General features: G+C 49.0%; 9 protein-coding genes across 9 annotated transcripts; 6 read left to right on the top strand and 3 right to left on the bottom strand.

Moving 5' to 3' along the window:
* Positions 1-174: 174 nt before the first annotated feature.
* wetA (developmental regulatory protein WetA) lies at positions 175-1737 on the bottom strand (the record flags this gene model as incomplete). The annotated part of the gene is made up of 1 exon (XM_056898651.1): positions 175-1737. The coding sequence occupies one exon, from the start codon at positions 1735-1737 to the stop codon at positions 175-177; it is 1563 nt and encodes a 520-aa protein (XP_056750727.1).
* A 3156-nt stretch (positions 1738-4893) lies between these two features.
* Positions 4894-6039, top strand: N7537_007595 (uncharacterized protein; the record flags this gene model as incomplete). Its single annotated transcript, XM_056898650.1, has 1 exon — positions 4894-6039. The coding sequence occupies one exon, from the start codon at positions 4894-4896 to the stop codon at positions 6037-6039; it is 1146 nt and encodes a 381-aa protein (XP_056750726.1).
* Positions 6040-10918: 4879 nt separating this feature from the next.
* Positions 10919-14656, top strand: N7537_007594 (uncharacterized protein; the record flags this gene model as incomplete). The annotated part of the gene is made up of 1 exon (XM_056898649.1): positions 10919-14656. The coding sequence occupies one exon, from the start codon at positions 10919-10921 to the stop codon at positions 14654-14656; it is 3738 nt and encodes a 1245-aa protein (XP_056750725.1).
* A 666-nt stretch (positions 14657-15322) lies between these two features.
* N7537_007593 (p24 family protein) lies at positions 15323-16247 on the top strand (the record flags this gene model as incomplete). The annotated part of the gene is made up of 4 exons (XM_056898648.1): positions 15323-15535; positions 15645-15771; positions 15866-16166; positions 16229-16247. 4 exons carry the CDS (start codon positions 15323-15325, stop codon positions 16245-16247), a joined length of 660 nt encoding a protein of 219 aa, XP_056750724.1.
* Positions 16248-16968: 721 nt separating this feature from the next.
* N7537_007592 (succinate dehydrogenase assembly factor 2) lies at positions 16969-17958 on the top strand (the record flags this gene model as incomplete). The annotated part of the gene is made up of 2 exons (XM_056898647.1): positions 16969-17416; positions 17525-17958. 2 exons carry the CDS (start codon positions 16969-16971, stop codon positions 17956-17958), a joined length of 882 nt encoding a protein of 293 aa, XP_056750723.1.
* A 449-nt stretch (positions 17959-18407) lies between these two features.
* Positions 18408-19832, top strand: cpcB (40S ribosomal protein RACK1; the record flags this gene model as incomplete). Its single annotated transcript, XM_056898646.1, has 4 exons — positions 18408-18487; positions 18563-18689; positions 18836-19153; positions 19407-19832. 4 exons carry the CDS (start codon positions 18408-18410, stop codon positions 19830-19832), a joined length of 951 nt encoding a protein of 316 aa, XP_056750722.1.
* Positions 19833-20336: 504 nt separating this feature from the next.
* N7537_007590 (TPR domain protein) lies at positions 20337-21797 on the bottom strand (the record flags this gene model as incomplete). The annotated part of the gene is made up of 1 exon (XM_056898645.1): positions 20337-21797. One exon carries the CDS (start codon positions 21795-21797, stop codon positions 20337-20339), a length of 1461 nt encoding a protein of 486 aa, XP_056750721.1.
* Positions 21798-22104: 307 nt separating this feature from the next.
* On the top strand, positions 22105-23394 carry N7537_007589 (SOS response-associated peptidase; the record flags this gene model as incomplete). Its single annotated transcript, XM_056898644.1, has 3 exons — positions 22105-22131; positions 22182-22680; positions 22754-23394. 3 exons carry the CDS (start codon positions 22105-22107, stop codon positions 23392-23394), a joined length of 1167 nt encoding a protein of 388 aa, XP_056750720.1.
* A 386-nt stretch (positions 23395-23780) lies between these two features.
* N7537_007588 (uncharacterized protein) lies at positions 23781-24688 on the bottom strand (the record flags this gene model as incomplete). The annotated part of the gene is made up of 5 exons (XM_056898643.1): positions 23781-23844; positions 23907-23937; positions 23989-24068; positions 24135-24538; positions 24593-24688. 5 exons carry the CDS (start codon positions 24686-24688, stop codon positions 23781-23783), a joined length of 675 nt encoding a protein of 224 aa, XP_056750719.1.
* Between the last annotated feature and the right edge of the window lie 1312 nt (positions 24689-26000).

The following is a 26000-nucleotide window of genomic DNA, read 5'->3' as shown; positions in this document are numbered from 1 at the left end:
ATTAGAATAGTCTAACATTTTGAGGGTGTAATCACCCGGGCCCAGGCCTGAAAACAAAACCGTAAACTCCAAAAGCAAACCAGATATTCCCAATGATATAACCCTAAAACACCGGCTGAAAGAAACAGAGACAGAAAAAAAGCAGAAGCAAAGATCCAAAAAAAAAAAACAAGTTTAACAGAGAACAGCTTCGAGAGCTTCGACGTCGCCACCAGCGCTGCGCACAGCCCTCAATGCGGCTTCGCTGAGCTTGCGACGTCTATCGCGGGCTTCTTGCTCGCGGCGAGCCTTAGTCTTAGAGCTTCCGGAGGGAGCAACTCCGGTTAGGATCTTCTTGCTGTCGTGAGCGGTAAAGTTGACGAACGATACGCTGACAGACTTGTTTGAGCCTCGGGACGATGAGCCAGATGCCTTAGCGGGCTTGGGGGCACTCATACTCTGGCCGGAGAGCTTGCGGCTGTGTGTGCGGCGATGGGTGGGCTTAGAGATAGATCCATTGTGGATGTCCCTGGGTGATGTGCCGGCCTTGGGAGAGAGAGATGGTGAACGGGAGACGTTGTGGACTTGGGAGGTGGTGAAGGAGGTGTCGAATTTTTGAGGCGTAGAGGGGAGCATATTAGATGAAGAGAATGAGTGGTCCGCCGACATGTCATAGGAGGGGTTGAATTGGATCATTAGTCCTCCTTGCATGATGTCATTTTGGCTTCCAACGCTTTGCGTGGTACGGACAGGTGTGGGAGATGCGAGGTAAGAGGCCTGTTGTTGAGCGACCCGAGAAGGCATGGGGGACCACCATTGAGAATCTTGGCCTTGAAGGTCTGGAGTGAAAGAGAGAGATGAGGCATGAAGAGGGTCGGATTGCCAAGAGGAGAGTGATTGGGGGTCAGATGAGTGAGACGAAGAGAAGATATCATCTGCGGAAGAAGGACTGGAGTTGGTCAAGGTGGAAGAGCTTGGGTGAGCAATGTAGTGCTGTTGCTGACGTGCTGACATTGCGATGTTCGGCGATGGCATTGAAACTGAGGGAGACTGGTGATATAGTCTTGCGTCGTACTGAGGAGGCATTTCTGCTGAGTCTCTAGGTTGGTTCACGATTTGTTCGGTGGGCATGTTTTCATGCTGAATGAGGACATCCGATGGAGGAGGTGACAGTGGCAGACGATCTTCGGAACTGTGAAGACTGAAGTTCTGAATTTGCTGGGCCCAGGCCTCGGGATATGCCATCCTTGCTTTGGATAGGTTGGAAGAGCGCATTATGCTGGGGGAGAAACTTTGCTTGCGCAAATGAGAGCGACGCTCATTCGGGCTGCGATGGCGGATAGATTTGGGAGTGATGAGAGCACTCTGGGTAGGCTTCCGTCTAGGGGTAGCGGGAGGAGTGGATGGCGAGGTAGACAGGGCGTGGGTTGCTGTAGGGCGAGAAGGAACTTCAAAGTTGTTCAGGTTGACATCTGAGATTGCAGAGGGGTGGACGGTGTCATGGAAAGCAAAAGGATCGACAGCGGCCCCGTCATTCTGCAGGGACCACTCATTACTCCAGGGTTGCGGTGATTGATGGCGTTTGGGAGTGGAGACAGTGGGTGGAAGATCGCCACAGTCACTCGATAGCGAGTCAAGTGGGAAAAGCTGGTCAAAATCAGACAACGCCGAATCTTTCCCATCAGCGGCACTGGTCTCCATGTTGACGTATTGGTTGAACAAGTCATTAAACGAATGGTCGTATGGTTGGGCGAACATCTTGTCGAATTTCCGTTTGCAGCGACAAGGTAAAAGTACGAGGCGATTGTGTAGTCAGCGACGGAAGATCCAAATACTTGGATGTGATTGGACAACCAAAGATATGGTCTTGAAATAGAGCTTTGGAAGGTTTGGGAATAGTTCGGGGGGATCGACCCGAATATCCGAGAAAGTGCAAAGGATGCAAATAAAGAAGCAAGTGTTTTAAATGTTTGAATGTTTGATAGATTGTCAATCAAAGAAAACACTGCAGATGATGCAAAGAAAGCAAAGCAAACAAACAGATGCAAGCCCTATTTGAATGACTGCCAGGGACACCAGCCTCAGTATTTCTGGACACATTCCAGGTGCTCTAAAGATGGAAAAGGAATGTGCTATAGAGGGCCCGGTTGGCTCCTGGCCGGCCCCACCAACCACCCGGAAGAATGATTCAAGACTCTCTAAGCCAATCGTAGTTGTGGAAATATGAATGGCTGGCCGAGCTGTCAATCTTCGCCAACTCCCAAAGAGGTTTCGTTCCGGATAGCCACCCGCGGGAATGCAACCCTCCTCCACTAAGCCAGAAACAGTGGAACAGTCATCAAATTAGTTAGTGAAGCGGGTCTGGGGAGGACTTAGGCATGTTGAGCCGATACCTTTGATTGAAGATCGGCATAACTCGTACGGAGTAAGAGCACGGCCGTTGGGAAAGGAAATGGGTCGGAACGCTCTCCGAGCCGTTCAGTATTGTCTGGGGAACCAGGACCAGCCATACAGCTGAAACAGAAGGATGATCGCCTACCAAGTTCCAAGGTTGGTACTTACAGTGTAAGCGTCATGATACCTTGTTATCCCATCATCAACCGCCCGAACAAGAGTCCACTTGGGTAACAGTATGATCGGCCGCGCACTCTGGCTACATACTTCTTTGACCTGCTCCATCATGATTAGCCAACTGATCCAATTGGAGTGGGTGTGATGTTGTCGAGTGGTCAGTGTCCGGTTGATGATAGACGGTCCGGAATGTGGTTGGAACGTAGAGAGGCTGGGCGGAATGTCACCCCCCTCCCCTCCCCGAACAATGCACAGAAGAGTTCTGGGCATTCGAGAAGGACAAAGGACTTTTTTTTTTGGCTCGCAGTAATGTATGTAGACCCACGGTTTAGTGGTTGAGAAAACCTGAACCTGCAGAAGATCACCGTTCTGGGCCCTTATTCGGGATTGTTTGCTTCAACCCCATGTTTCTATATTTGGCATAAAGTTGATCAATATAAGGCCATGTTTGAATGCAGTAAAGAACAGGCCTTCTTCTCGGTATGAAATAAGGATCTGACACCTTCTTTCCCTTTTGAAATAATCCAAGTGTCAAAGTGCAGTGCCCTTCCATGGCGTTGGAGCTTGCAGATATTTCTTGTATCTCAAATAGATCATTAGCCAATTTTGTTTAGTCGATCTTTGAACCTCCCATTGGTTTGTAATGCGTTGGCAGCATGTCAATGCGCGTACTGCTTCCTTTGGCATCCATGTCGTGTTTGGGTATATATAGTTCAGGTATCACAAACAAAGCGGCCAATACCCAAACAACAAACATAGATTCACGCGAGACTGTAATCTGGGTGAGAGTCATCCGGTGAAGTTGAGACCGAGATTCGGTATACCTGAAGTTCCAAGGGCTCTGGATCAGCCTGATAGGCCTGCAACCTGTCAGGCGGTTGTGGCCTGTTTCTTCAAACCGAGTCTAAGGCGCTAGTGCAGAATTCAGCCAGATCGCCGGCCTAAGTGGAATGCCTAAGTGGCATTTTAAAAGAGAGATAAACAAAATGGGGGCATTAGAAGAGTCGTAAACACAATACACCTTGGTGAGATTTTAGTGATGCGGCAATAGCGTGTGGCCCCGTCCAATAATGTTTGTCAAGGCGTATGTAAGCAACGAGGACTTGATAATAAGTCAAAGATACCCCTAGGAGATGTGCAGTCATTCAATATCATATGCCTATGCCTATGTTGTAGAAGGAAAGATCGCGGTGAAAATCCTGAGCGTGACACTAAAAAAAGCAACTCCCGGCTGAGATGTTCTCGGTACTCCGATACTCCCGAGGCTATTCTCAAAGGCCGATATTTCATACTCCGTATCCCGTGCTTGGTCATAAGATATAATTAGTTAGATGATCATGACAATAGACAATTAAAATCATCCGAATAATCTAGAAATTGATGCAGATGACTTGTAACAAAGAAACTGAAAGAGCCCAATATCCGAAAAAGGTCAAGTTCGGGCTGAGTCAGATGACGAGAATTTGGGCCCGGGGGCAACCCTTCCGACCTCCCAAAAGGAAGGAACCTTTCTCTCTCTCCTCTTCCTTCTCTTTAGGCCACTTCAACCTGTGTCCTTGGATTATCAACTCTCTATTACTGTTACTGCTCATTTGCAGTCACACCTTTTTTTCTCTCGCACTTGCCTCATCTGCACTTTGTATCGTCGCCTTCACTCCAAAATCGACGTGACTCAACCCGGATTTTGCCCCTCCGTCACACCCCGCGAATCGTGGGCCACTCTTCTCTTCTCAACTTTTATCTCCGCTCTTCTCCCCTTGTCGCATCTTTCTTGCGACAAACTTTTTTTTTTTTCCGCGACACCCCGTTGCGACCCTCGCTGCTTTCGCCTCATTCCAGCGCCGCTCTCATTGCGTCACGCGAATACAACTTCTCGCCTTTGCCACCTTCTTGTATTCTACATGCATCTCGACAAAACCTTTGGCATCTCTGTTACCCGTGACCGACATCAATTTATTTCGAATCACCACAGCAACCAGTCTCGACCATCTTGTTCCGCACACCAGATCGGCAAGAAAGCACCCTTTTACATCTAATCACAACGTGTCTATCGGAAAATCATGTCTTTCAACATTTGTGCTGGGGACAAGTTTCCTTAAGCTTTTACACGATTCCCGTGTGCCTTCAATATGCACTCTTCACCGTGCTTTGCAGGCTTTCGATGCCCTTGCTATTCTCTTGATTCACTTTCGACACACTGATCGCACCATTTTCCAACTCTGTTCTTCCACAAGCCCTATCTCTCCTGCCTAGGAGTGCTCGGTTACAATCCCAGAGCCTTCTACGTCTCGGTATTTTAGGCAGTTCGACAAATCACACAAAATAAACCATCCCATCGCCAGCATGGACAAACCAATCACTGAGCAAATGAGCACCTCGACCCTCCATCGGGGCTCATGGGGCTCTGTCTCGTCAACCTTCTCCAACCTCGAAATGTCTTTCTCCCACGACAGCTGCTATGGCTCAGATGAAGTTTCGGTCACATCGAACGGTTGCACCCCAGCTCAATCAGGTGCATCGACTTCCACTACCAAACCGACTTTGCGTCCTTTCTTGAAATCGATCCTCAAAAACTCAACCGTTACCTTTGACTCTGATGAAGAGTCCGACTCGGAATCGGGCTATAGCTCGGATGGAATTGATTCTGAGTATGATGCACTCTCCGATGAATCTGACGAAGAGGACGACGGTGATGATTCGGACTTCTCAGTCTGGGATGAAACAAATGGGGACGTTCCTGAGACGCATGAGGATCACACAGAGTCGTTTGACGATGCCTTCATCTCCTTCGAGGAGAATTCCGTGCGCTTTGACCCGCAGGTGGAATACATTGACAGCGTGGAAGTCTCGGATGATGAAGGTCCTGATCACCAAATGACCTGCCATGAAATGATGATGCTTGCTCGTGACTCCAAAGGTACCCAAACGCTTCTGGATCAACTCGAAAAAATGGACGTCGCTGAGTCCGACAAGAACGAAGATTGCCACCCAGAATTTGTTCGCAAATCTACCAACCAACCAGAAGAGTTTTCTCGTGATGCCGTGGACTTGGACCGCAATCTCTTTGTCGCTTACATGAATGGAATCCACGGGATTTCCACCCCGAAGTACGAGACATACCTTCGAGTTCAGGTTGACCACATTCGCTTGGGCAAGGACGCCGAATTCGTGGATCCAGAAGGTGCGCCTTCATTGTATCTCGATCTAGTCTCTAACCATGTCACTGGCACCTTCTGCAATCTCCTTGCTGAAGACGAGCTCAACGAGTTGATCAGACTCCGCGCAGAAGAGCAAACCAGCAACCAACCCGACTCCACCTCATCGACCCTAGGCTTGGATCACCACCAAGCCCTCTTGAACAAGATTGAGAAATTCCTGCTGGACAGACTAGCGAGTGGTCGTGTCAACATTGGTCCTGATGAACTGAGCTTCTTCGCTGGCGGCATTGCGCACGACCTCGGAACCAAAACCTTGCCTGCACGGGTCTGAGATCTGCTTGCACATCGGCAAACAAATGCCACGACTTTACGATTATGACAAAATGTTTTCTTTCGGATTCGCCCACTATCTAGCGGGGGGCACACAATGGAACGGCTCTTCAGCCAGGAAAAGCTTTCAAATTTCTCACCAGTTGCTTTCGGAGTCGGATTTGACAGTGGTCATGTATTTTCCCGAACTAGCACTTGATATTCAAAAACAGTTTTAATATTTCACATGTTCCCAAGTTCATGATTTAGATGCAGCTTAGCCTATTTTCCCTACCATCGTCGTCTTGTATGACTCCGGCCTTGAGTGCCCCACTCATCACACTGCCTATGTCTCAGACAAGGCGAGTACAGAAAAAAACAGGCCACCCTTCACTCCGAATAGCTCCCCCTCAAAGCATGATCCCCCTGTATTACATCAGCCCATGTAGCGACTATTCAACCTCCGACAAACCATTCCGGGTCCTCCCAGATTCTCAAAATTCGAGGTCACATATATACCTGTAGGTACTTGTGGACACCTCAGTACTACGTGCTTATATTGTCATTAGCTATTCACAGTGCTATCACGGAGTATATATATATATATATATATATCGTATCACAACCGCTCGAACCGAGCCGGATGATTCCGAAATTCCTCGTAACCCCTGGCACAAGATTCAAGGGTTATACAGTCTCTTGCACAAACTATGCTTTTTTTACCGCCTTCATATACACCTAAAAAGACATCTAGAAAGACCACCAAAAGGACATGACAAGGCCGCATAAGCGGCCGACTATTCTTGCAAGTACATATCTTGAACTTACGTACCTTTTGTATGGCACGCCCATACGAAAAGTACAAAGGATACAAAAAGCCTAAACATCCATTTTCCTCCGTCCTCGAAATGCACAATATGTAATATAAATGTGGTCAGATCATTTTGCCCGTAAGATTAATCCTAAATAATTAATGCAGAGGTCTTAAGAAGCACGTTAAGAAAACATCATAACTAAATATTGTGGTTTGTTTATTTTGTACTTTTAGTATGTGCCCTCCATCCAAAAGGTACCCAATTTATTGCTGAGTGTTAATTATCGTTGACTGGGGCGCACCCAACACAACGCCATTCTCCTTCCAGAAATTGCCTGACACTCTAACACGCTTGATACGCCGAGCAAGCCCCTTCATCCGTCATATCTTCGTCGGCGAAGGGCCCAGACACTAGTGGGCGTTTCGGCCGGGGGATTTTCTCATTTCCTTCCTTGCAGGGTAGGGATAGGCCGATGTATTCTTGGACGGGGGGTGCGCGGCTGGTGTGGTGGTGCTAGTACATACTGGTGATTATACTCCGTGTACTCCGTAATCCGTAGAGTCTTGCGAAGAGACAGTGTGGATACCGGCCGATAGGTACGGCTCAATAAGGTCGATTACTACTAAACCATCATATATGATGCTTTCTTTTTTTTGTTTTTGTTCTTCGTTTCTTCATCGGGTGGGACTTCATGCGGCGGGTAATTATCCACTTAGCTGCATTGAGGTCAGCGGGAATTATTGTCTGTATGTTGTAGTTCCATTTGAAGGGGCAAAAATGCAGCTGGGTGCTAGTTTGGTAGTTAGATGATGAGTGACATGAGATAATGGATTAGGTGGTGCCAAGCTCTACATGTTTCATGCGTGGGAGTTATGTAGCGCCATGAGAGGCACGGAGTATATCATCTATCGTCATGCAGTGAAGATCACCCCAGGGTTTCGGGATTTGACGTTTCAGGGTTTGGCGTTTCGGGGTTTGGCACACGACGACAGTAAATCCAACAAAAGCAAAGAAATTCGAATGTGTGTAGCCCATGCTTCGTACACTTGGACCTATCCACGATGCACCTGTGCTTTTAGGGGGAAATGTGACCGTTTAAGAGTGACATATCATATAAACATGACTCGCTCATTTCGAAAGATGAAGTATCGACTAGCCGTTTTTATTTAAATTTCCGGTTGACCACAGTGAAGTAACGTATCATATGAAATGACTCGTGCATATCTAAAATTGAAGCGTCAACAGCCGTTTTTAATTAAATCTGTCGATCACAACGGGCGTAGAGCACAGACAGCATGGGGAACAAGCTTGGAAAGGTAAAATATACACTAGAGCATAGCATACGGAGTAGGGGGTTATCGTTTAGACTTTTAGAACGATGCGGTGAATATGACCTGGTCGAAACAGGCTTTTGAGTTCTCTTTTCTGTCGTTTTTCTCGTCCTTGGTACTCGATGTCGATCATGGACGATCAGGACTTTCCCTCATCTGGAAGATATTCTGCAGCATAGCCTGCGGGTCGACTATCGAGGTACCAATAATAGAGTGTATGTACGGTAATGTATGCAATATATTCCGTACTCCGTACTATGTCATTCGTGTTGCATAGCTCTCAAGCGAGAAGTGTCCCACGGAGAAATAGACAGATGAGGAAGAAATCGCGGAGATATTCGGCCAATCTATCAATCCGAATAATCAGTCCTCTGTCGATCACGGCAGGATCCTTAGCTTGATTCAAGTTCCCGTACACGCTAGATTGTGGAGCCCTGAGGGATTGTCATGAAGGGTTTGACAGCTAGGGAACAGAGTGGAGCATCTTTCTTTCCGTATGGGGTATATTGGCTCCAACAATGGAGTTCGAGGATAGGATACGTTCTAGGGCCAGGGGTCGCTAGGGAAACTAAGATTTTGTCTGATGATGATTCCCAATTTGTAGTCATAGCCACGCATGCTATGGTGCGATGGGGTCGTTGGGAATGGAAATGCAGACTGGGCCGTTTGGGGGGGGGGGGGGGGCTTATTCGGGAAATCAGTACGGAATAAGGATGACCTTATTTCAATGCCGGCTGTAACGTGTAGTGTTTGGTTGTGCGAATGGGGTGAAGCTGGTGCTGGTACTTGGACGAGGTCCTAGGATGTTGATGCTGCACATAGTAAGCTGCTTCTAGGGCTGAGGGGTGGGACAGATCAGAGAATATGCATGAAGATGGGATCTGATATATCACTGGATCTATGGAACAACCCTGCAAGGTGCAACAACAATTTGTGCGCTGTGCGCTGTACGTTTGTTTGTTGCTTTTTCCGGGGTATGTAGGAAAATCATGATATTCTTGCATAACTCGGGTCTTATTATGACAATATCCATTGTGATCGTTAGTTACTGCTAGTGCGTGCTATGCCCTGGAGCATCTGGCAATAGTCACTATAACCCTATTGTATTGTTCATTGTCTCATCGGCCCACTTGACCCGAAGTCCTGTCATCTCCGATATTGTATGCTTACGTGGGTACGGAGTACTCCGTACATTCCGTATCTTTTGTGCTTTGTATTATCCCGTACAACATACAATATATAATGAGATGGCGTTCTCAGCTTCTTATTCGTTCATATAGGTAGGCTGGAGGACCTCAGGAGTTCCTCTAAAAAATGAATATAGCGTGCTTCCACGGGTGGGAGGTCAGCAAATGAATTGATTGGAGGACCCAGAGTTGATAAACAAATGGTTCAGATCAGGTACGGCCACCCGGACAGGTGTGCGTCACATCGGGGGCCACCTAAGCGGATGCTGATTGGGGAAATTGATATAATTTGGGATATTTGTCTCAGATTTTAAAGTGTTCCAAGGTTTTAAATTGTGCAATATGTATACATAAAGTTTCTAGAAACTCGAAAATGGGGATCTAGCATGGCGTTTGTACGCCACAGGCTTATCCTCGTGCCCCTGGGACCTGTGGAACGGCTGAGGAACGTGTAGAAAAAGGATATTATGCGCTAAGAGATGCACTACCGAATGTGCCCCGTAGTATTAGCGGGTCATAATTAAATGAGATATCCGGATATCAGATATCATAATTACAAATAATTTCCGAGACACACCTTGAAAGCCCATTTACCCTACGCGCACCTGGGCCAACTTCTTTTTAGGAATAAATCGAGGCAAAAATCAATAATTGTACCAGAAAGGAATGGCGCTAAAGCCTAACTAAGTCCCCCACCGCCCCAATCCATGGAACGTCATTCAATGATTGGTTGGCCACAACCAATCAGGCCTAAAACGAGGGGCGAGCGGGGCACTTTAGCGTGCCGATCGCTGGACATTGTTCTGTTTTTTTTCTCTTTCTTTTCTTTGGGGCGGGATTGCGGTCGGTTTCTTTCCAAAGGCTTTTTCTTTTTGGTTCCAATAAGGGGGAAGACCGTCTTTGAACAGGTCTTTAATAAGATATGCATAGTACAGTAACTGCCTACAATCTTCTCCGTACTCTGTATATCTATAGGTGAATAGGCCATGGCATTTAAAATAGAGGAATAACTTAAATAAGCTACAGGTCTTTACAATGCAACCCCAAAAGAAAAGTGTAATCAGGTAAGATTGTAAGATTTGTATACAATTGCAGCTGCTCCATAAATTATTCGGTAGTCGACCCCGAATGTTCCTAAGTATCCACTTGACTCGGATGGAATAATTACTCCTGACTCTCTCGCTCCTGGCCTTCACGAGTAATTCACTCTTATTCTTTTGCTTCTTTCTACTTTCCCTATGCCAATGCGGTATGAGCACTGATCGCATCTCTGAATAAAACAGGTAAGTTGAAAATCCACCCTTCCATTGTCACGGGGAGCCGTCGGGGCGAGGTTGCGTTGCGCATGCAGTCGTACAAGCCCCCAATTTCACCCAAGTCAGATTTCACCCGCAGAATCGTGTCAGACTGACGTTCCTAGTAGTACAGGATGATTTAGAAACTTCGATTTCTACCCAGCGCCTTCCGTCCAAATTGAGGTCTGCGAAGGAACACAGAAATAGAGGCAACCAAAGCTCTCGAGTTATCGAGCCCTCGAGCCCTCGACCTAAATATACTTGGGGTACACAATGCAATCTACCAAAGTACCCGACTTCCTGGATACTGGGGCCGCGTCCCGTTCGCGCAGCCCCAGCGTCGTTTCTAGCGATTCGCAGTTTTCTCGAGTCAATCTCATGTCTCCACCATCCGTGACGCCGTCCCCGGCGTTCATCTCGCCACCTGCAGCCTCAGAGATCATTTCTGCCGACCAGGAGTTCAACGCCGCCGATTTTGTTGCTGAGGATGAGGAAACCGGGGCCGGCGCCACGGCGCTGGTGACCCCGGCCGCGTTATCACTCCTGAACGGATTCCTCGATAACCTCTTGTTTAATATTCTTGCTTCGTCAAAGTCTACGCAGCTCGCATGCATTCGACCCGCCATGGCCGATGTATTGAAGCCTCGCTTGGCCAAGGAAGTTGTAAACTCAGCCGAGGAAGAGTTGAACGAATATATGGGCGGGGCGGACGATGAGCAGACGGAATTCCGCGGCGGCCAGCAGCCCGGCGGCGATTTTGATCTAGTACGCTCATGGAAGTTAACCCGTCTACGATGCATGGTCTACACACGACTGGGCGACATGGAAGAGGATGACGAAGACGAGTTTATCGCACAAGATAGTCTTGGAGAAACCGATGGAGCACCACGCAGATTTACCAGTCATGTCGACAATATTACACCTGCAGCTTCTATTTTCCTTACCTCGATCATCGAATACATTGGCGAGCGCGCACTCGTCATTGCTGGCGAGACAGCACGGTCTCGTTTGTCGGCACAGCTCAACAATGGTGGTGATGAGTTCAGTGGATCTGGAGACGAACGAAAAAGAATCGACCGACTTGTGGTGGAAGATCTCGATATGGAGAAACTGGCCCTGAATGCAACCTTGGGTCGCCTGTGGCGCACGTGGAGGCAGCGCAGACGCGGAACCACTCTTTCTCGAACACTATCCCGCGAATCATTCCGCCCACGTGGATACTCCCTGGCAAACAGCCGGAAGAGCAGCATTGTAACCATCGAGGAACCAGTGACTCCCAAGGAGCCTCTTCCAGTGGCGAGTCCCCCGCCTTTCGATCCCGCCACCGTCCCCTTGCCAATGAGCGATTACGACGTTCAAGAGATTGAGGTCCCGGGCTACATTGGCGATCTAGATGGAGAGATACAGACCATGGAGGCCGTTATTGCTCACAAGGTGCGACCGCGCAGTCTGATGGTATTTTCATCTCCCTCGCTTGTGCCAAAATCTCCGGGTTCAGCAAACAGCTCGCCCGTGAGTGCGTCAGCTATTGAACCTGGCAAATCAATCCGTCATGTTCGTACGAGGTCTCTACCTAATGGGCCACCCCCACCCGAGCCCGACGAGGAGGAACCCGAGTCGCCAACAGACCACCCATCACCTACCGCATCCGAGAAGAAACAACTGGAGACTATGTACGAGGATGATGAATCTGCAGAATATGTGGATGCAGCCGAAACTACCCCTGACATTGCTGTCATGCCAGAACACGAAGAGACACCGTCATTCGAACCTGCAGCAGAAGCTTCTGAAAATACGAGAATGTCGATCTTGCATGAAGAAGAAGAGGAGGCGCCTCCTGCAGTCGGCGAGACGATTGCATCCTTGCGCGCTATAGCAAAAGATGAAGACGCTATGACTGATCAATCCAATAGTGTTCGCGTCTCCCTCGTATCCTTGGGCGATCGGTCGAATCAGAAAGACCCAGAAGTAATTGAGGGCACTGGGCTGCGTGAAAAGCCTAAATTGACTTCGACGATACACCGACCAAAACGCCCATCCCCCAGGGATGCCAGTCTACTCAATGCAAGGTCGATCTCTGACCAGACTAGCGACTCTGAAATGCAAGCCGTTGCGGAGGGCCAACCTTCAATGCAAGGGGTTGAGACCACGCCGGCTCCACCCGCACCCCCCATCGAGGCTATCACATCTTGTATCGATCACGATGCGACCGATAATCAGAATAACATGACCGTGGCCACCACCCCGTCGACTTGGCCGTCGGAGGAATGCACCGAAACGGCAAAGTCTTCGAAATATCTCCTCGCCGACATTCCTCGCCCAACTTCTAGTTCAGGTAATTCGCAGCGATCGAAAACTCGCCCCAGACCTGCTCCGTTGGAGGTCACAACCAGCAACCGAACCTCTTCCGCCTCCGCCTCGGTAGTTGAACGAGCGGCTGTTCAGCGCATGTCTCGGCCATCGATGTCTTCATCTATCATCAGTAAAACGCGTCGGTCTGGGAGCTTTGGCAGCGCTCGCGAGAATACGCGTCCAGTGACTGCCGGCTCCACCACATCGCAGGTGTCCAACAAGTTGAAGGGCATCATGAGTCGACCACAGGGTGAATCTGGTTCGCCCCGCATGCGCAGCTCGTCTGAAACAAGTCGCGCATCTGGCGGGAGCGTAGACTCTGTAGACAACGAAATTGCCGATTTGGACAAGTTGATCAACAGTGATGAAACTATCCACTACACCCTCACTCCCCGAAGTGTGAGGGAAATGACCTTCCCTGACCTGCCTAACCGATCAGTTCCTCGATCAGAGACGGCAGGCGTCTCCGACCTGGCTGATTTCCTAAATACCACTGCACCACCAGGCGAAGATAAACACCGCCCTCACGCTTCGGTTTCCTCAAGGACAACCGGAGAGATGTCCCCAATCTCCCAAACCAAATCCATCGAGTCACCCAAGCACATCCCACTTACTACGCGCTTGACCAACATGTCATCAACTTCGAGGTCTAGCAAGATGGGACGGGCGCGGGATGCGCGAATCGCGCCCTCGGATTCGACACGCGACTTTGCGGAATTCATGAGATCGACTGGCCCTGCTGGTGGGCCATCCGAGTCTAAGACCTCTATCTCTGCCGAGAGCGCGCGGCCTGTTCGCCCTCCATCAACTCTTTCCACTGCCTCCCGTGGAAACCGACCTAAGCTTCAAGCTCGGTCTGCTGAGACGAGAGGATCTCAGACTTCGGACCTCATCGATTTCATTCGCGAGGGACCTCCTATGCCTGCAGGTGCTCACCGGATTCCTCGGGCAGTTGCACCTTTCCGCAATACCATTGATTCGGATGATCTTCAGCTGGATAATACCACCAGGTCTTTCGTCAGCTCCGGTAATGGATCTACGCCCAATAAATCCTTGACATCTCTTGGTTCGCGGTCCGGGTTACTGGATTCAAACAGGAACAAGGCTACGGCATCGGGAAGCGCCACGGACTTCGACGAGCCCCAGCCTGTTCGGAAGCAACGCCGTGCTCCCGATCCCTACGCCATTGACGACGATGACGACGATGCGCTTCTAGAAGAGCTTCTGGAAAAAGAAGCAAATCCCAAGCCCAGGCGCGAGGAGGAGAGCCTGATGGATTTCCTGCGCAACGCTCCTCCCCCTCCCCCCTCCGAACAACCCCCACAGCCATTTGCAGTTAGTGCTTCTGCATCAAATGGTCTCTCCGGTGCATCGGGCATGAAGGCCCGGCTGCTCCGTACCTCTCAAAATTCCTTGCGCACACAAATCCCCCCAACCAAGGACCAGACCAACTACTCTGCCAAGGTTGGCCAGGAGCGCAACAATGGCACCATGCCTTCTATCTCAAACCGCCAGACCGACACCGGTGATTTGGCGGACTTCCTCCGAAATACTGGGCCTCCGGGCCCTACGCGGTCTTCATCAACACCCATGGGATCCAAGCCGAAGGACAGTGGCTTCTCCCGTTTCTTCGCACGCCGAAAGAAGGTCGAGGCTTAATGGGCTGAAAGTATCCTGACGACATTCTGGACTAATGTCTTGCTTTGCTGAGCGTTCCCATTCATCTAACGATCTACATATCATGTCCATCGCTTTGGCCTTTCTTGTTTGTGCAACAGTACACTGCCATCTTTATCATTATTTTTCCTTGCTTTGTTCACATAGAGTCATGTCCTCTTTTCCTTATTGTTTACTACGCCTACGACCAGGTGGCTTTTTTTTTTTCTTATTTTCTCTTGCACTTTCATACGCCACTTTACCGTCTGCCTTTCTGCGTGGCACTGAACGATTAATACGGACTTCGGGGTTTTCTATTTTGTCTCTTTGTTGAGCTTTGATTGCTTTCGTGGATTTCGAGATACCATGCCAATACTTGGGCTATTTTCAATGCCCTGACATTCACGAACCATTTCATTCTTCTGTGAACACCATAACTCCAATGAATAACTAGTTAGTAAAAAAATTAACTTATTTAAATACGAAACAATTGACTAGATGGCAGCAATATTTATTTGCTGTGTGAAATAGTCAACTGTCGAAGTATATAACTAGTTATAGGTCTTAGAGTGTAACACCGGAACAAATTTAATCCCGCACTCCCCTTACCAGGTGTCATCAACAGCAGCAAGCATCCGTGTTTACAACCGCCAATTCAACGCCGCAACAATGGGCACCTCACCAATCACACTGAGGGCCATCTTTGGCTTCCTCTTTGTCTTCGTTCAGCTTGCTAGTGCCCTAAAATTCGACCTCGTCGCCACCTCCGGCGGCGGCAAGAACGAACGATGCATTCGCAACTTCGTCTCGAAGGACCAGCTCGTCGTTATTACTGCTATCGTTGGTGGTACGAAGGGTGATGGCCAGAAGGTCAATATTCATGTATGTGGGATTGTTTCTAGATGTGGATGGGATTTCGTCCTGAGTCTGCTGGGACTTGGATGCCAAACCGCTGAATTGTGAACCACGACTAATTCTTTTCTCCGTATAGATCAAGGACGCTATGGGCAATGACCACGGTCGTCCTAAGGATGTCGTCGGCGAGACGCGTCAAATCTTCACTTCGCCCGCGGACACGGCTTTTGACGTCTGCTTCGAGAACCTGCTTGTCGGCCACAGTAAGTGGTAGTCCCCTCGAACAACGCGAACAATCCACTGGGGAAAAGCTGGAGTTGAAGAAAAAGTCATACTAAAACGATACCCCCACATCAGACACCATGCAGAACCCCTCCCGTCCCATCGAGCTTGATGTCGACATTGGCGCCGACGCCCGCGACTGGAACAGCATCCAGTCACAGGAGAAGCTCAAGCCCGTCGAGACAGACCTCCGCCGCATCGAAGAGATGGTTGCCGATATCGTTACCGAGATGGAGTACCTGCGCGCCCGTGAGCAGCGTTTGCGTGATACCAATGAGAGCACCAATGAGCGTGTGAAGTGGTTCGCTTTCGGGACCATGGGTATGCTGATCGGGCTAGGTGCTTGGCAGGTTGTTTACCTGAGGGCTTACTTCAGGTACGTGGAAATATGGTTGTGGTGGAAGCTGGAATTGGTTACTGACTATTCGGTTCTTGCAGATCTAAGCACCTTATTTAGATTTACTAGTCCATGGAATGGTTGCATCTTTGACGGTTCTTTTTTTTTGGTTTTGCAGCGGTTGCATTGCAAATCCTTTTGCTCTAATGTCGAGTGGCATTCTGTTCAACAGTCATGATCTCAATGATATAAAATGTACACCATGCTTTCTGCAGCCTGGCGCTAATAATATTTTCCGTTTCTTGCATGTGATATCTTAGGGATGGTTGGTAAGCCACCTATGTATACTTTACAGGGCTCTTTTTCGACCAATGAGGTACTACCCGAGTATTCATGGATGGATTAATATCTACCCATGCTAATGAAGTACGTCTACATAGTAAGCACCTTGTAGGTAGTCCTAGATGGAGCTTTAGATGTTTATGTTAGGTCAGTGTATACATCTAGGTCGGCATCTTGCAGAGGGATTCTGAGTTTAATGAAATAAAAACAGCAGATGGGCCGAGGCAGCAAACAAAAGGTAGCCAGTTTCAGGTCCCCAAAGGCCCCAATAGACACATAGAACCTATGGAACTGCACTGTGTCGAGAAGTGTGTAATCCACGGCCTCTCAGTGGAATGTTTAGTATTGCAAACAGAACAAACACCGGGCATTACAGGGGCTTTTCGGTTCCCCGGGCTATTACACCGGATGATGTCAAAGCCGAGCATCAAACGCAAACTCCTCACCCCTAGAGGAAAGAAAGTCCCAACTCTCTCTCTATAGGATACTGTACAGCAAGATGTCTGCCCCACGTATACTCCATCGCCTCGCGCGACCAGTGCCATCATCCCTAAGCACAATTACAAGACTAAACCGCCAATTCGGCGCAACAGCTCTACGTCTCAAAGATGGCGACGATGCTTCCCCGGAGGTAAAGGCACACCGCGCAAACCAAGCCAACAAGTCCCCAAACCAATTCGTTCCAAACACAACCTCCACCATGACAAAGGACTTTATCAATGTCGGGCAGAAGCCGCCGCCACCGGAGATGCTGAACTCCGTCGACCCCAACTACAGACCGTCTGATCCGTACCCCGGAAGGATTGAGCATTTCACCGGTGGCCGTCAGGATAACGGGGCGCAGAAGCCCGAGCTTGGCGTTGGTGAGATGGAGGGTATTACGTTTAAGGTTGAGCCTTTGAAGAGAGTCGGGGAGGAGCTTGCCACGAAGAGGGCACGTCTGCTATGTTCGTACCCGTTCCCATGCATACTTGCACCTCAGCCCTACAGCTAAAGCCGAGAATCTGGTGCATCGATATGGCAAGAACCGTTCAAGCTAACCAACTCCACCCCAGACCAAAGCCGCAAGCGCGGAATCCTGGAGTCAGACTTGCTCCTCTCGACCTTCGCAGATGTCTACCTGGGAAAGATGGACTACGATCAGCTTGTCGAGTACGACAGCTTCCTCGACGAGAACGACTGGGACATCTACTACTGGGCGACGCAAGACCCGCCAGAGGAGATCTCACCCTCCGATCCGAAGGAGGATACTATCACCGAGACCTGGAAGGAGAGCGGTGCCAAGAGCGGTGAATGGGCGCAGACTATTGGCGCTTTCAGAGCGGCTTACCGCCCTGTTCCGTCGCGTTGGCAGGGCTCTGAGGTTCTCATGCTACTCAGAGAGCATGTTCGTGATAAGAGTGCTACTGGCTTTGAGAAAGCCAAGAATAAGAAGACTGGCGGTGGTGGTTTGGGAAGAATGCCTGATGTTCAGGTCTTTAACTCGTAAGGCCTTTGGAGGAGGTTGAACTCGGGAGTTTTGTCGATTTCAAAAATGTACTATAGTTGTCATAGTGGTCATATTGTCCATAGTAGAAGGCGTGTATTAACAATGTTGTATATTTGATGGTACTCGGATCAATTGGTGTGAATTTCACAAATTGGGATAGAAATTAAAGCAATTGTTGACTTCGAATATAACAGACAGAACTTGAATGCATATCGACATTTAATTCTTCATCTCTACATCGCAGTCGAGGTCCGAAGCTCTGTATAGATGCAAGTCATGTGACCTCTTCGCTTAGTATTAGGGCTCCACGGAACCACACAAGGAGAGCAGCGAAGCGGCTTAGGGCTTGAGCGGGCACGTCTGCCTCCCATCTCGATTTTACCTCACCCCCCAGAGTCAACGACAATCTCCGCCCATCCCTCTCTCTCCTTCATTGTCTCATTCCCATCATGGCTGAGCAGCTGGTTCTTCGCGGCACCCTTGAGGGCCACAATGGCTGGGTTACTTCCCTTGCCACCTCCCTGGAGAAGTAAGAGCGACCTATCCCGATCGGAGGATTGAATTTTTGAAGGGACAAAATTCTGACTTGAATTCTTGATGATAGCCCCAACATGCTGCTGTCCGCATCCCGCGACAAGACCCTGATCATCTGGAACCTTACCCGTGATGAGCAGGCCTACGGTTACCCCAAGCGCAGCCTCGAGGGTCACTCGCACATCGTCTCTGACTGTGTACGTTTTTCTTCTCCCGAATGAACCACACCCACAAACCATTGGATGCGACACATGGATTTGGATGGCGCATTTCGCAAAAAAAAATATATGAAAAAAAAAGATGGAATGGTTTTGGCTGACCGATGGTCTTGTCTGCGTTATAGGTGATCTCCTCCGACGGTGCCTACGCTCTGTCCGCCTCGTGGGATAAGTCTCTCCGTCTCTGGGAGCTCTCCACCGGTAACACCACCCGCACTTTCGTCGGCCACACCAACGATGTTCTGTCCGTCTCGTTCTCCGCCGACAACCGTCAGATCGTCTCCGGTTCCCGTGACCGCTCCATTAAGCTGTGGAACACCCTCGGTGACTGCAAGTTCACCATCACCGACAAGGGCCACACCGAGTGGGTTTCCTGCGTTCGCTTCAGCCCCAACCCCCAGAACCCCGTCATTGTCTCCGCTGGCTGGGACAAGCTCGTCAAGGTACGCTATCGATCCCGAATTTCCCCTAAGAATTTCCTCCCCGCCTTGCTTTGCCCGCGTGATGTTTGCATAAACGTATTTGCTACTTCAGAGCCCTTCGGGGCCATGAGACAATTTTTCACCCATTTTGCCTGATGGGCACAGCAACAATTTTTTTGTTTTTTATTGAACGAGAGAAGGATTGGAAAAAATTTTCCTTGACACTTGACATTCTTCATGAGGGTATCGACGCTAACATTTGATCCGCGTCTAGGTTTGGGAGCTCGCTTCCTGCCGTCTCCAGACCGACCACATCGGTCACACCGGATACATCAACACCGTCACCATCTCCCCCGACGGATCCCTCTGCGCCTCCGGTGGCAAGGACGGTACCACCATGCTCTGGGACCTTAACGAGTCCAAGCACCTCTACTCCCTCTCCGCTGGCGATGAGATCCACGCTCTCGTCTTCTCTCCTAACCGCTACTGGCTGTGCGCTGCCACCAGCAGCTCCATCACCATCTTCGACCTCGAGAAGAAGAGCAAGGTTGATGAGCTCAAGCCTGAGTTTGTTGAGAAGGGCAAGAAGAGCCGTGACCCCGAGTGCATCAGCTTGGCCTGGTCCGCTGACGGCCAGACCCTGTTCGCCGGTTACACCGACAACAAGATCCGTGCCTGGGGTGTTATGTCGCGCGCATAGATTTGAGTTGTTGTATCGGAGCTTGAGGAGCCTCTTTTTGATCTATTGACAAGGGAATTGAAAAAAAGTTCAAAAGATATGGCCAGAAGAGCATTGGTTTGGGATGTATGAGCCACGAGCAATGAAGCACTTCTCGCCGGGACTGAGTAGTCCCCGGCCTGGAGGTTTTCTGACATGTCTTAGCCTACTTGATCCGCATGGAAAATGTATGGAATCTTGTACAAGACGTGTGATGTTCTAATACCAGTTAAGGCATCAAAATGTTTCCTATTTTTTCTTATTGAAAATCTCTTGTAAAATCATCGTACCCGTATGTCTTTCATGTTATATATCTGTCTTCATTCACCCTCCACTGTGTAACTCATGTAGGAAAATGTTTTAGTAGCCGCCCGATGTCACTCTTCGGGTAGTGCTAAAGAATGTACAGGAATGGGTTGAGATTTCAATTTCCAACGTTGGTCATACATAATGTACATCAGACTGAACAGAGAGGCCTTCACAGATCTACCGATTATTTCCAAGTCTCTTCAGGGCCTCCTTGGCCATCATACTGCCTTCCTCGTATCCAATCCCATCAGCCAATGCCTTAGCCTCGGTATACCGCTGCTTAGCGACCGCCGGCTTCTTTTGTAGCTCGGCCAGCTCGCCCAGGTTGTAGGTCGCAACCACACAAGTGATGTCACACTCCTCGTCACGTATCGGGGGTTCAATGTGCGCCGCAACCTCAATGGCCTTCTCCGCCCACTTCTGGGCAGCTTCAACAGTCTGGTCCGCTGTAACAGGTTGTTGCGGTTGAGACTTGGCGGGCAGTTGAACCTGGCCAACCAGAGCGGTAGCGACATCGTTCAGTAGCACCACCTGCTTGCAAGATATGGAGGTTCCTTCAGCGGCGCGGATCAAGTCCAACGCACGCATATACAGCGGCATGGCCAGCTCATACCGCTCCTTGGCGGTATATGTAGCGGCAAGCTCAGCCAACGCCGTGGCGATTTCAGTGAGGTTCAGCCATGCCTCACCGTCTGAGCCCTCACCACTGCTAGAGCTGCCAACAGGAAGTCCCAGCCTCTGGCGACGGTGCATTTCCTTCAGACAGATCTCCACAGCAGCGACCTGCGCGACCTCGGCTTTCTTCTCATCCTGTATATACTCGCTAGAATAAAGTTCGCCAAGCTTCATCGCAATGCCGACAACTTTCTTGAGCGCTTTATCTCGCTGACGAGACTCGTACTGCGCCATTGCTTTCAGGTCCTCCTCTGTTTCCTTAACCGCCTCGGTGTCAACCTGGACATTGGCCGGGGTCTTCTGCACCTGCGCCTGCGCTTGCTTCACCTTCTCAGCCGCCGCCGCAGCGTTCCCTGCTGTGACTTCCTCCACCCAGGCTAGAGTCTCGTTCTTCGTTCGTTCCAACACATCAATCGCCGGCTTCACAAGTCCAGCCTTCTCAAGCATCATAGCGACCTGCAGCTTGATTCCAAGTATCTCATCCGAGTATGGGTGTATGCCCATCTCAAATGCTATATGCAGCGCCTCTCTATACGCCTTCATCGCCTTGGCTGGGTTGAGATCGATCTCGGTGTAATAGATAGCCGTACGGAGAGCGTCGGCCACCGGCGGCGGGAATTTGTGGTACTGTGGCCCGACCCGTGTCAATTCCACGTAGGAGATGTAAGCAAAGATGAAGGCTCCGCCAACAACTGAGAATATTGCTAGCGGCATGAGTACGGGGTTCTTGCGCCAGATTCCTTTAGATGCTTCGCGGTATTTGCGGCCAATTTTCTGCATGATCGTGAGGTGCCGCGTGCCGGAGATGTAGGGGCTTGCAAGTGGTTTGCCATTGTTGATTCGGGGTTGGAGTGTTGGTCGGGTGGTACTGTTGATATATATTGAGCGGGCGAGACTCTTTGGTTGTTGATGTAGAAGTTTTGCGGCATGCACGCTGGTGCGCCGTGATGCTGCGCGGAACATTGGGAGTGTGTGGGTGGGTATGCGATGGAGATTTGAGATTTGGAATTGAATTGAGCGTGTGATTGTCCGATACAACCTGGGAAATTGACGTAGATGATGGAGAGAGGGAGGGGGAGAGTATATGGTGAGTTAATGAAGAGCCCGCCCTCGGTTTTTAGGTGGTCCAAGCTCCGCTCCGCTATATGACGTCGCCCGCTGGAGTAAGCACTCACTTTCTCGCCCATTCTATCCGGAAAATGCACTAGTTTAATCCAGCATTAATTGTGGAAACCTGAATATTGAATCGATCTAGTGATTCACACTGATAATGTGTGGGCGATACGCTTTGGGTGTGGTATGTTACGGCTCCTGTGTCTAGACTGTCCGCCAGCTGACGATCCCAAGCGCTTGGCGTACATCCAACAACGCATGCAAGAGCAAGGCATGCAAGTGGATGAAGCACCAGACGACAGTTCAGTCAGAGAGACATACAACTTTGCACCGGGCAACTTCGGTGCTGTCTATCGCGCCGAGATCACTGACAAAGAGAGTTACAATGCTCAGCAAGATGCTGATAGTGAGCACCAAAATCAAGAATTAGAAAAGGAAAAAGACAACACGGTTACCAAATACAAGCTCCAGAGCATGAAATGGGGTCTCATCCCATTCTGGACGAAGCGCCAACCGGATTACGGATCCATGATGCGCACAATTAATTGTCGCGATGACTCGTTGATCGAAGATTCGGGGATGTGGACTACCATGAAGCGACGAAAGAGGTGCATTGTCGTCTGTCAGGGCTTTTACGAGTGGCTGAAGAAGGGGCCTGGGGGCAAAGAAAAGGTTCCGCACTTTGTCCGGCGCAAAGACGGGGAGCTGATGTGCTTCGCTGGATTGTGGGATTGTGTTTCCTATGAGGGCATGTCTAGGCTTTTCTGATATATAGCGTTGATGGGGCTGACGATTACTTTGTACAGGTTCTGACCAGAAGCTCTACACGTACACGGTGATCACGACGTCTTCTAATTCCTACCTGAAGTTCCTGCATGAACGTATGCCTGTCATACTGGACCTCGGGAGTGAGGCGATGAATAAATGGCTAAGTCCCAGCCAAAAGACCTGGTCGAAGGAGCTCCAATCACTTCTCAAGCCATATGAGGGCGAACTGGAGTGCTATCCTGTTTCCAAGGAAGTTGGGAAAGTCGGAAATAATTCTCCGAATTTTATTATTCCTGTCGACAGCAAGGATAACAAGAGTAACATCGCAAACTTCTTCGCCAATACGAAACCAAAGGAGACTCTAGAGCAATCGCCGAAGAAGGAGACTGTGTCGCCGAAAGTGAAGATGGCTAAAGACGATGACCGCCCTACTAAGGATTCGGAATGGAGTGAGGACAATGCCCCAAAACCGGTGCCAGCTGTTAAAAGGGAGCATAGTCCAGAACCTGCTAGATCTGTGGAGGAAAGCAAGAAGCAAAAGATCAATTCAGATCTAACGGGAATATCGCCGCAAAAGAAGAAGTTGCGTAGTGCTACCCATAATAGCCCCATGAAGAAGTCCAGTGGGGCAAAGGCAGCAGATGGATCGCAACGAATTACTAGTTTCTTCAAGAAGTGATGATACATGCAATGAAGAAAATGAATCTTTCTATTTGGTCGGCGATATTTTTTGAATATATATATATATTTTTCTTTTTGTCAAAACAGAGATGAGAATATGGCTGAACAATATTCAGTAAGCAACACACTCGTATTTAATGCATGGAGTGAACTCAGCCCCATAAAGCAATCCAATTGACCTACAAGATATGTTGAGTTGAGAACAGTCTAAGAGCAAGAAGTTTGTGGTTAAAGAGAGACTGGGCAAAAGGAGTTCAATAGCAACCAGATGCGAATTAGAAAAAAAAAAAAAAACAAAAAAACAGAGTAGAGTTCTGAGTGGATTGCTGGTGTTGGTACATATTTACATAGGATTCTGTGGGCGATGTGGCCCATTTTAAGATATCACTTCTCAAGCTCTCGTAGCTTCTGAACCAGCTTTTCTCTGAGGAAAGGACTCAATCCAAAACTATACAAATGATCAACATCGAATACCAGTATGGTAGAGCATCCAAGAAAGGGGATACTTACATTCCATCTCGGGTCAGGATACGATAGGTACCTGCTGAGTATCAGCTTGGCCTGTTAAGTCTCATATAATCATAAAACATACCACTTGGCTGATAATTTCCATTTTCTCCAACGAACTGACCGTTGGCATCCACCTCGAGACTTCCGAACATATCCTCGGGCCTGAAAAGCATCAGTATAAGTCCCTTTGGAGTCAATCGTGCTTGTGAAACATAGGTAAATCCTCACCAAGCAATCCGCCCATAATCAGGCGGCCGTCTGCCGTCAGAGACATGAATCCAACCACCACGTCCACCAGATCCTGCACCACCTTGACCACTAGCGCCACTGGCCGAGTCGGCTCCACGGCGTCTCCCGCGCTGGCCAGTTAATAACACGCCGCCTGAGTTCAGATTTGCTCCAGCCACAGACACCATGACCTGCGCTTGAGACTTTGCATCAGGGTCTTCATGGGCGTATTTTGAGCATACTTCTTGCACTATATCTAGGAATTTTGGGTTCTCTTTGAAGGTGTCTGTTGTCGGTGGTAGTTGAGTCGCGAGTCCGAGAGCCAAGTCTGGGTTGGCTGGCTCAGAGGGCAATAGTGACAAGATGTGGGTTCCACTTGCTGGTCCATCATTTGGGAACACATACTAATCAAGAATTTAGCTTTAATGAAGGCTCTGTAAGGTGCAACAATCGCATACGATGTGCGGAGACCCTTCCAATGTCGATACACAACGGAATTGAGTCCATTTGGGAATAGCCTGGGCCTGTCGGCCAAATATTCTTGCTGCAAACATCGGGAGTAGATATAACCGGGTACTTGGTAGTGAATAATTGACAAAGTAGCCCTTGGATATAGTAGGTTAGATGTGATCAAATTCGAGAGAGCTGGATCATAGCTCGATGGAAATGGTAGGCGGTTGCAAAGGCGGTGAAGTGGACTGGTATGCTGATTGATGCCAGCTTTATCAGGCAACAAACGTGGGCAGGGATCGTGACAACAATATATATAATAGTCATCGTGTCCATAGCCAGCCCTGGAGGAAATTGTCGGTTTTAGATACAGTTCAAAGGTATTCTATATAAGAAATAGTGTTGTAGCTACTAGCTACTGGGGGAGGAGGAAGAAGAAGAAGAAGAGGAAGAAGAATACTTGTGTATTTGATCTGGAAAGAGCAGGGTATTTATATTTTGAATCTGACAAACAAGAGCTCAGTCTGCAAGCAAACAACGGGAGATGGGATCATCTCAACAAATAGTATATGATTCTTCATTTATCAGCGCAGAGTTGTATCTTATATGTGTAAGCTATCTATATGGAAGTATGGTATGGGGAAGTTGCAAGAAGCTGTCGTCGATCCTGATTGTGGTCGGGCCCTGGTCTTGCAAAGCACCGTGCAAAATGCATTCGATCTAGGTTGTCAGAGTCAGACGCTTCTTCTGATAATACAGGTAGTCATTGAACCTCTACCTAGTCTTCTCACTATCCAATTGATGTAGGTATTTCTGACTTGTCTTATAGCTGATGGTCAGTGGCACCTGGTGGAGCGGCACTTAAAAGCCAAGCAGCATGGTAAGGTAGTTGAAAGCGAAGTGTGGCTGACTGCACCTTGATGTGAAAGGTATCAGATGGGGGCACTAGGAAGAAAGCATCCGACACGTGCGAATCTGCTGGAGATCGCAGCAGGATAAAGGCCACGAGACTCAGTTCTAGTTCTCCATGCAGGTAACATTCCTAAGGAGTATGAATGGTCTCATTCCGATCTCCAGTGTTGCAGTGGACATATTTATTCAAGCTCCTTGCGGCAAGTACTATGCAACATACATATGGTTCATGGCATCTAGTGTGCTTGCGACTTTGAACATGGCTGACTGAAAACCTTATGCAGTAGACACGTGGGTACTTATGTGTTTTATTTGAGGGTTGTTTTGCTTATGATCCCGGCTGCTATCACTAAGAGATGTCAATAGCAGTTAAGTCGTTCAATTAAGACGTAAGTGCACAGGATGCCTATTTGCTTCCTCCGTACTCCGTACAAAGCACTCGAAAAGGATCATGGAGAGATTCTGCACAACTGGGAATGGAATTTATGGGCATTTAGCTAACAT

The sequence above is a fragment of the Penicillium hordei genome (assembly GCF_028827395.1).
Source record: "Penicillium hordei strain IBT 12815 chromosome Unknown utg000004l_segment0_segment0, whole genome shotgun sequence".
In the NCBI taxonomy this organism is placed as follows: Eukaryota; Fungi; Ascomycota; class Eurotiomycetes; order Eurotiales; family Aspergillaceae; genus Penicillium; species Penicillium hordei.
The sequence above is the reverse complement of the archived record's forward strand: the minus strand, read 5'-3'. Positions and strand labels throughout refer to the sequence as shown.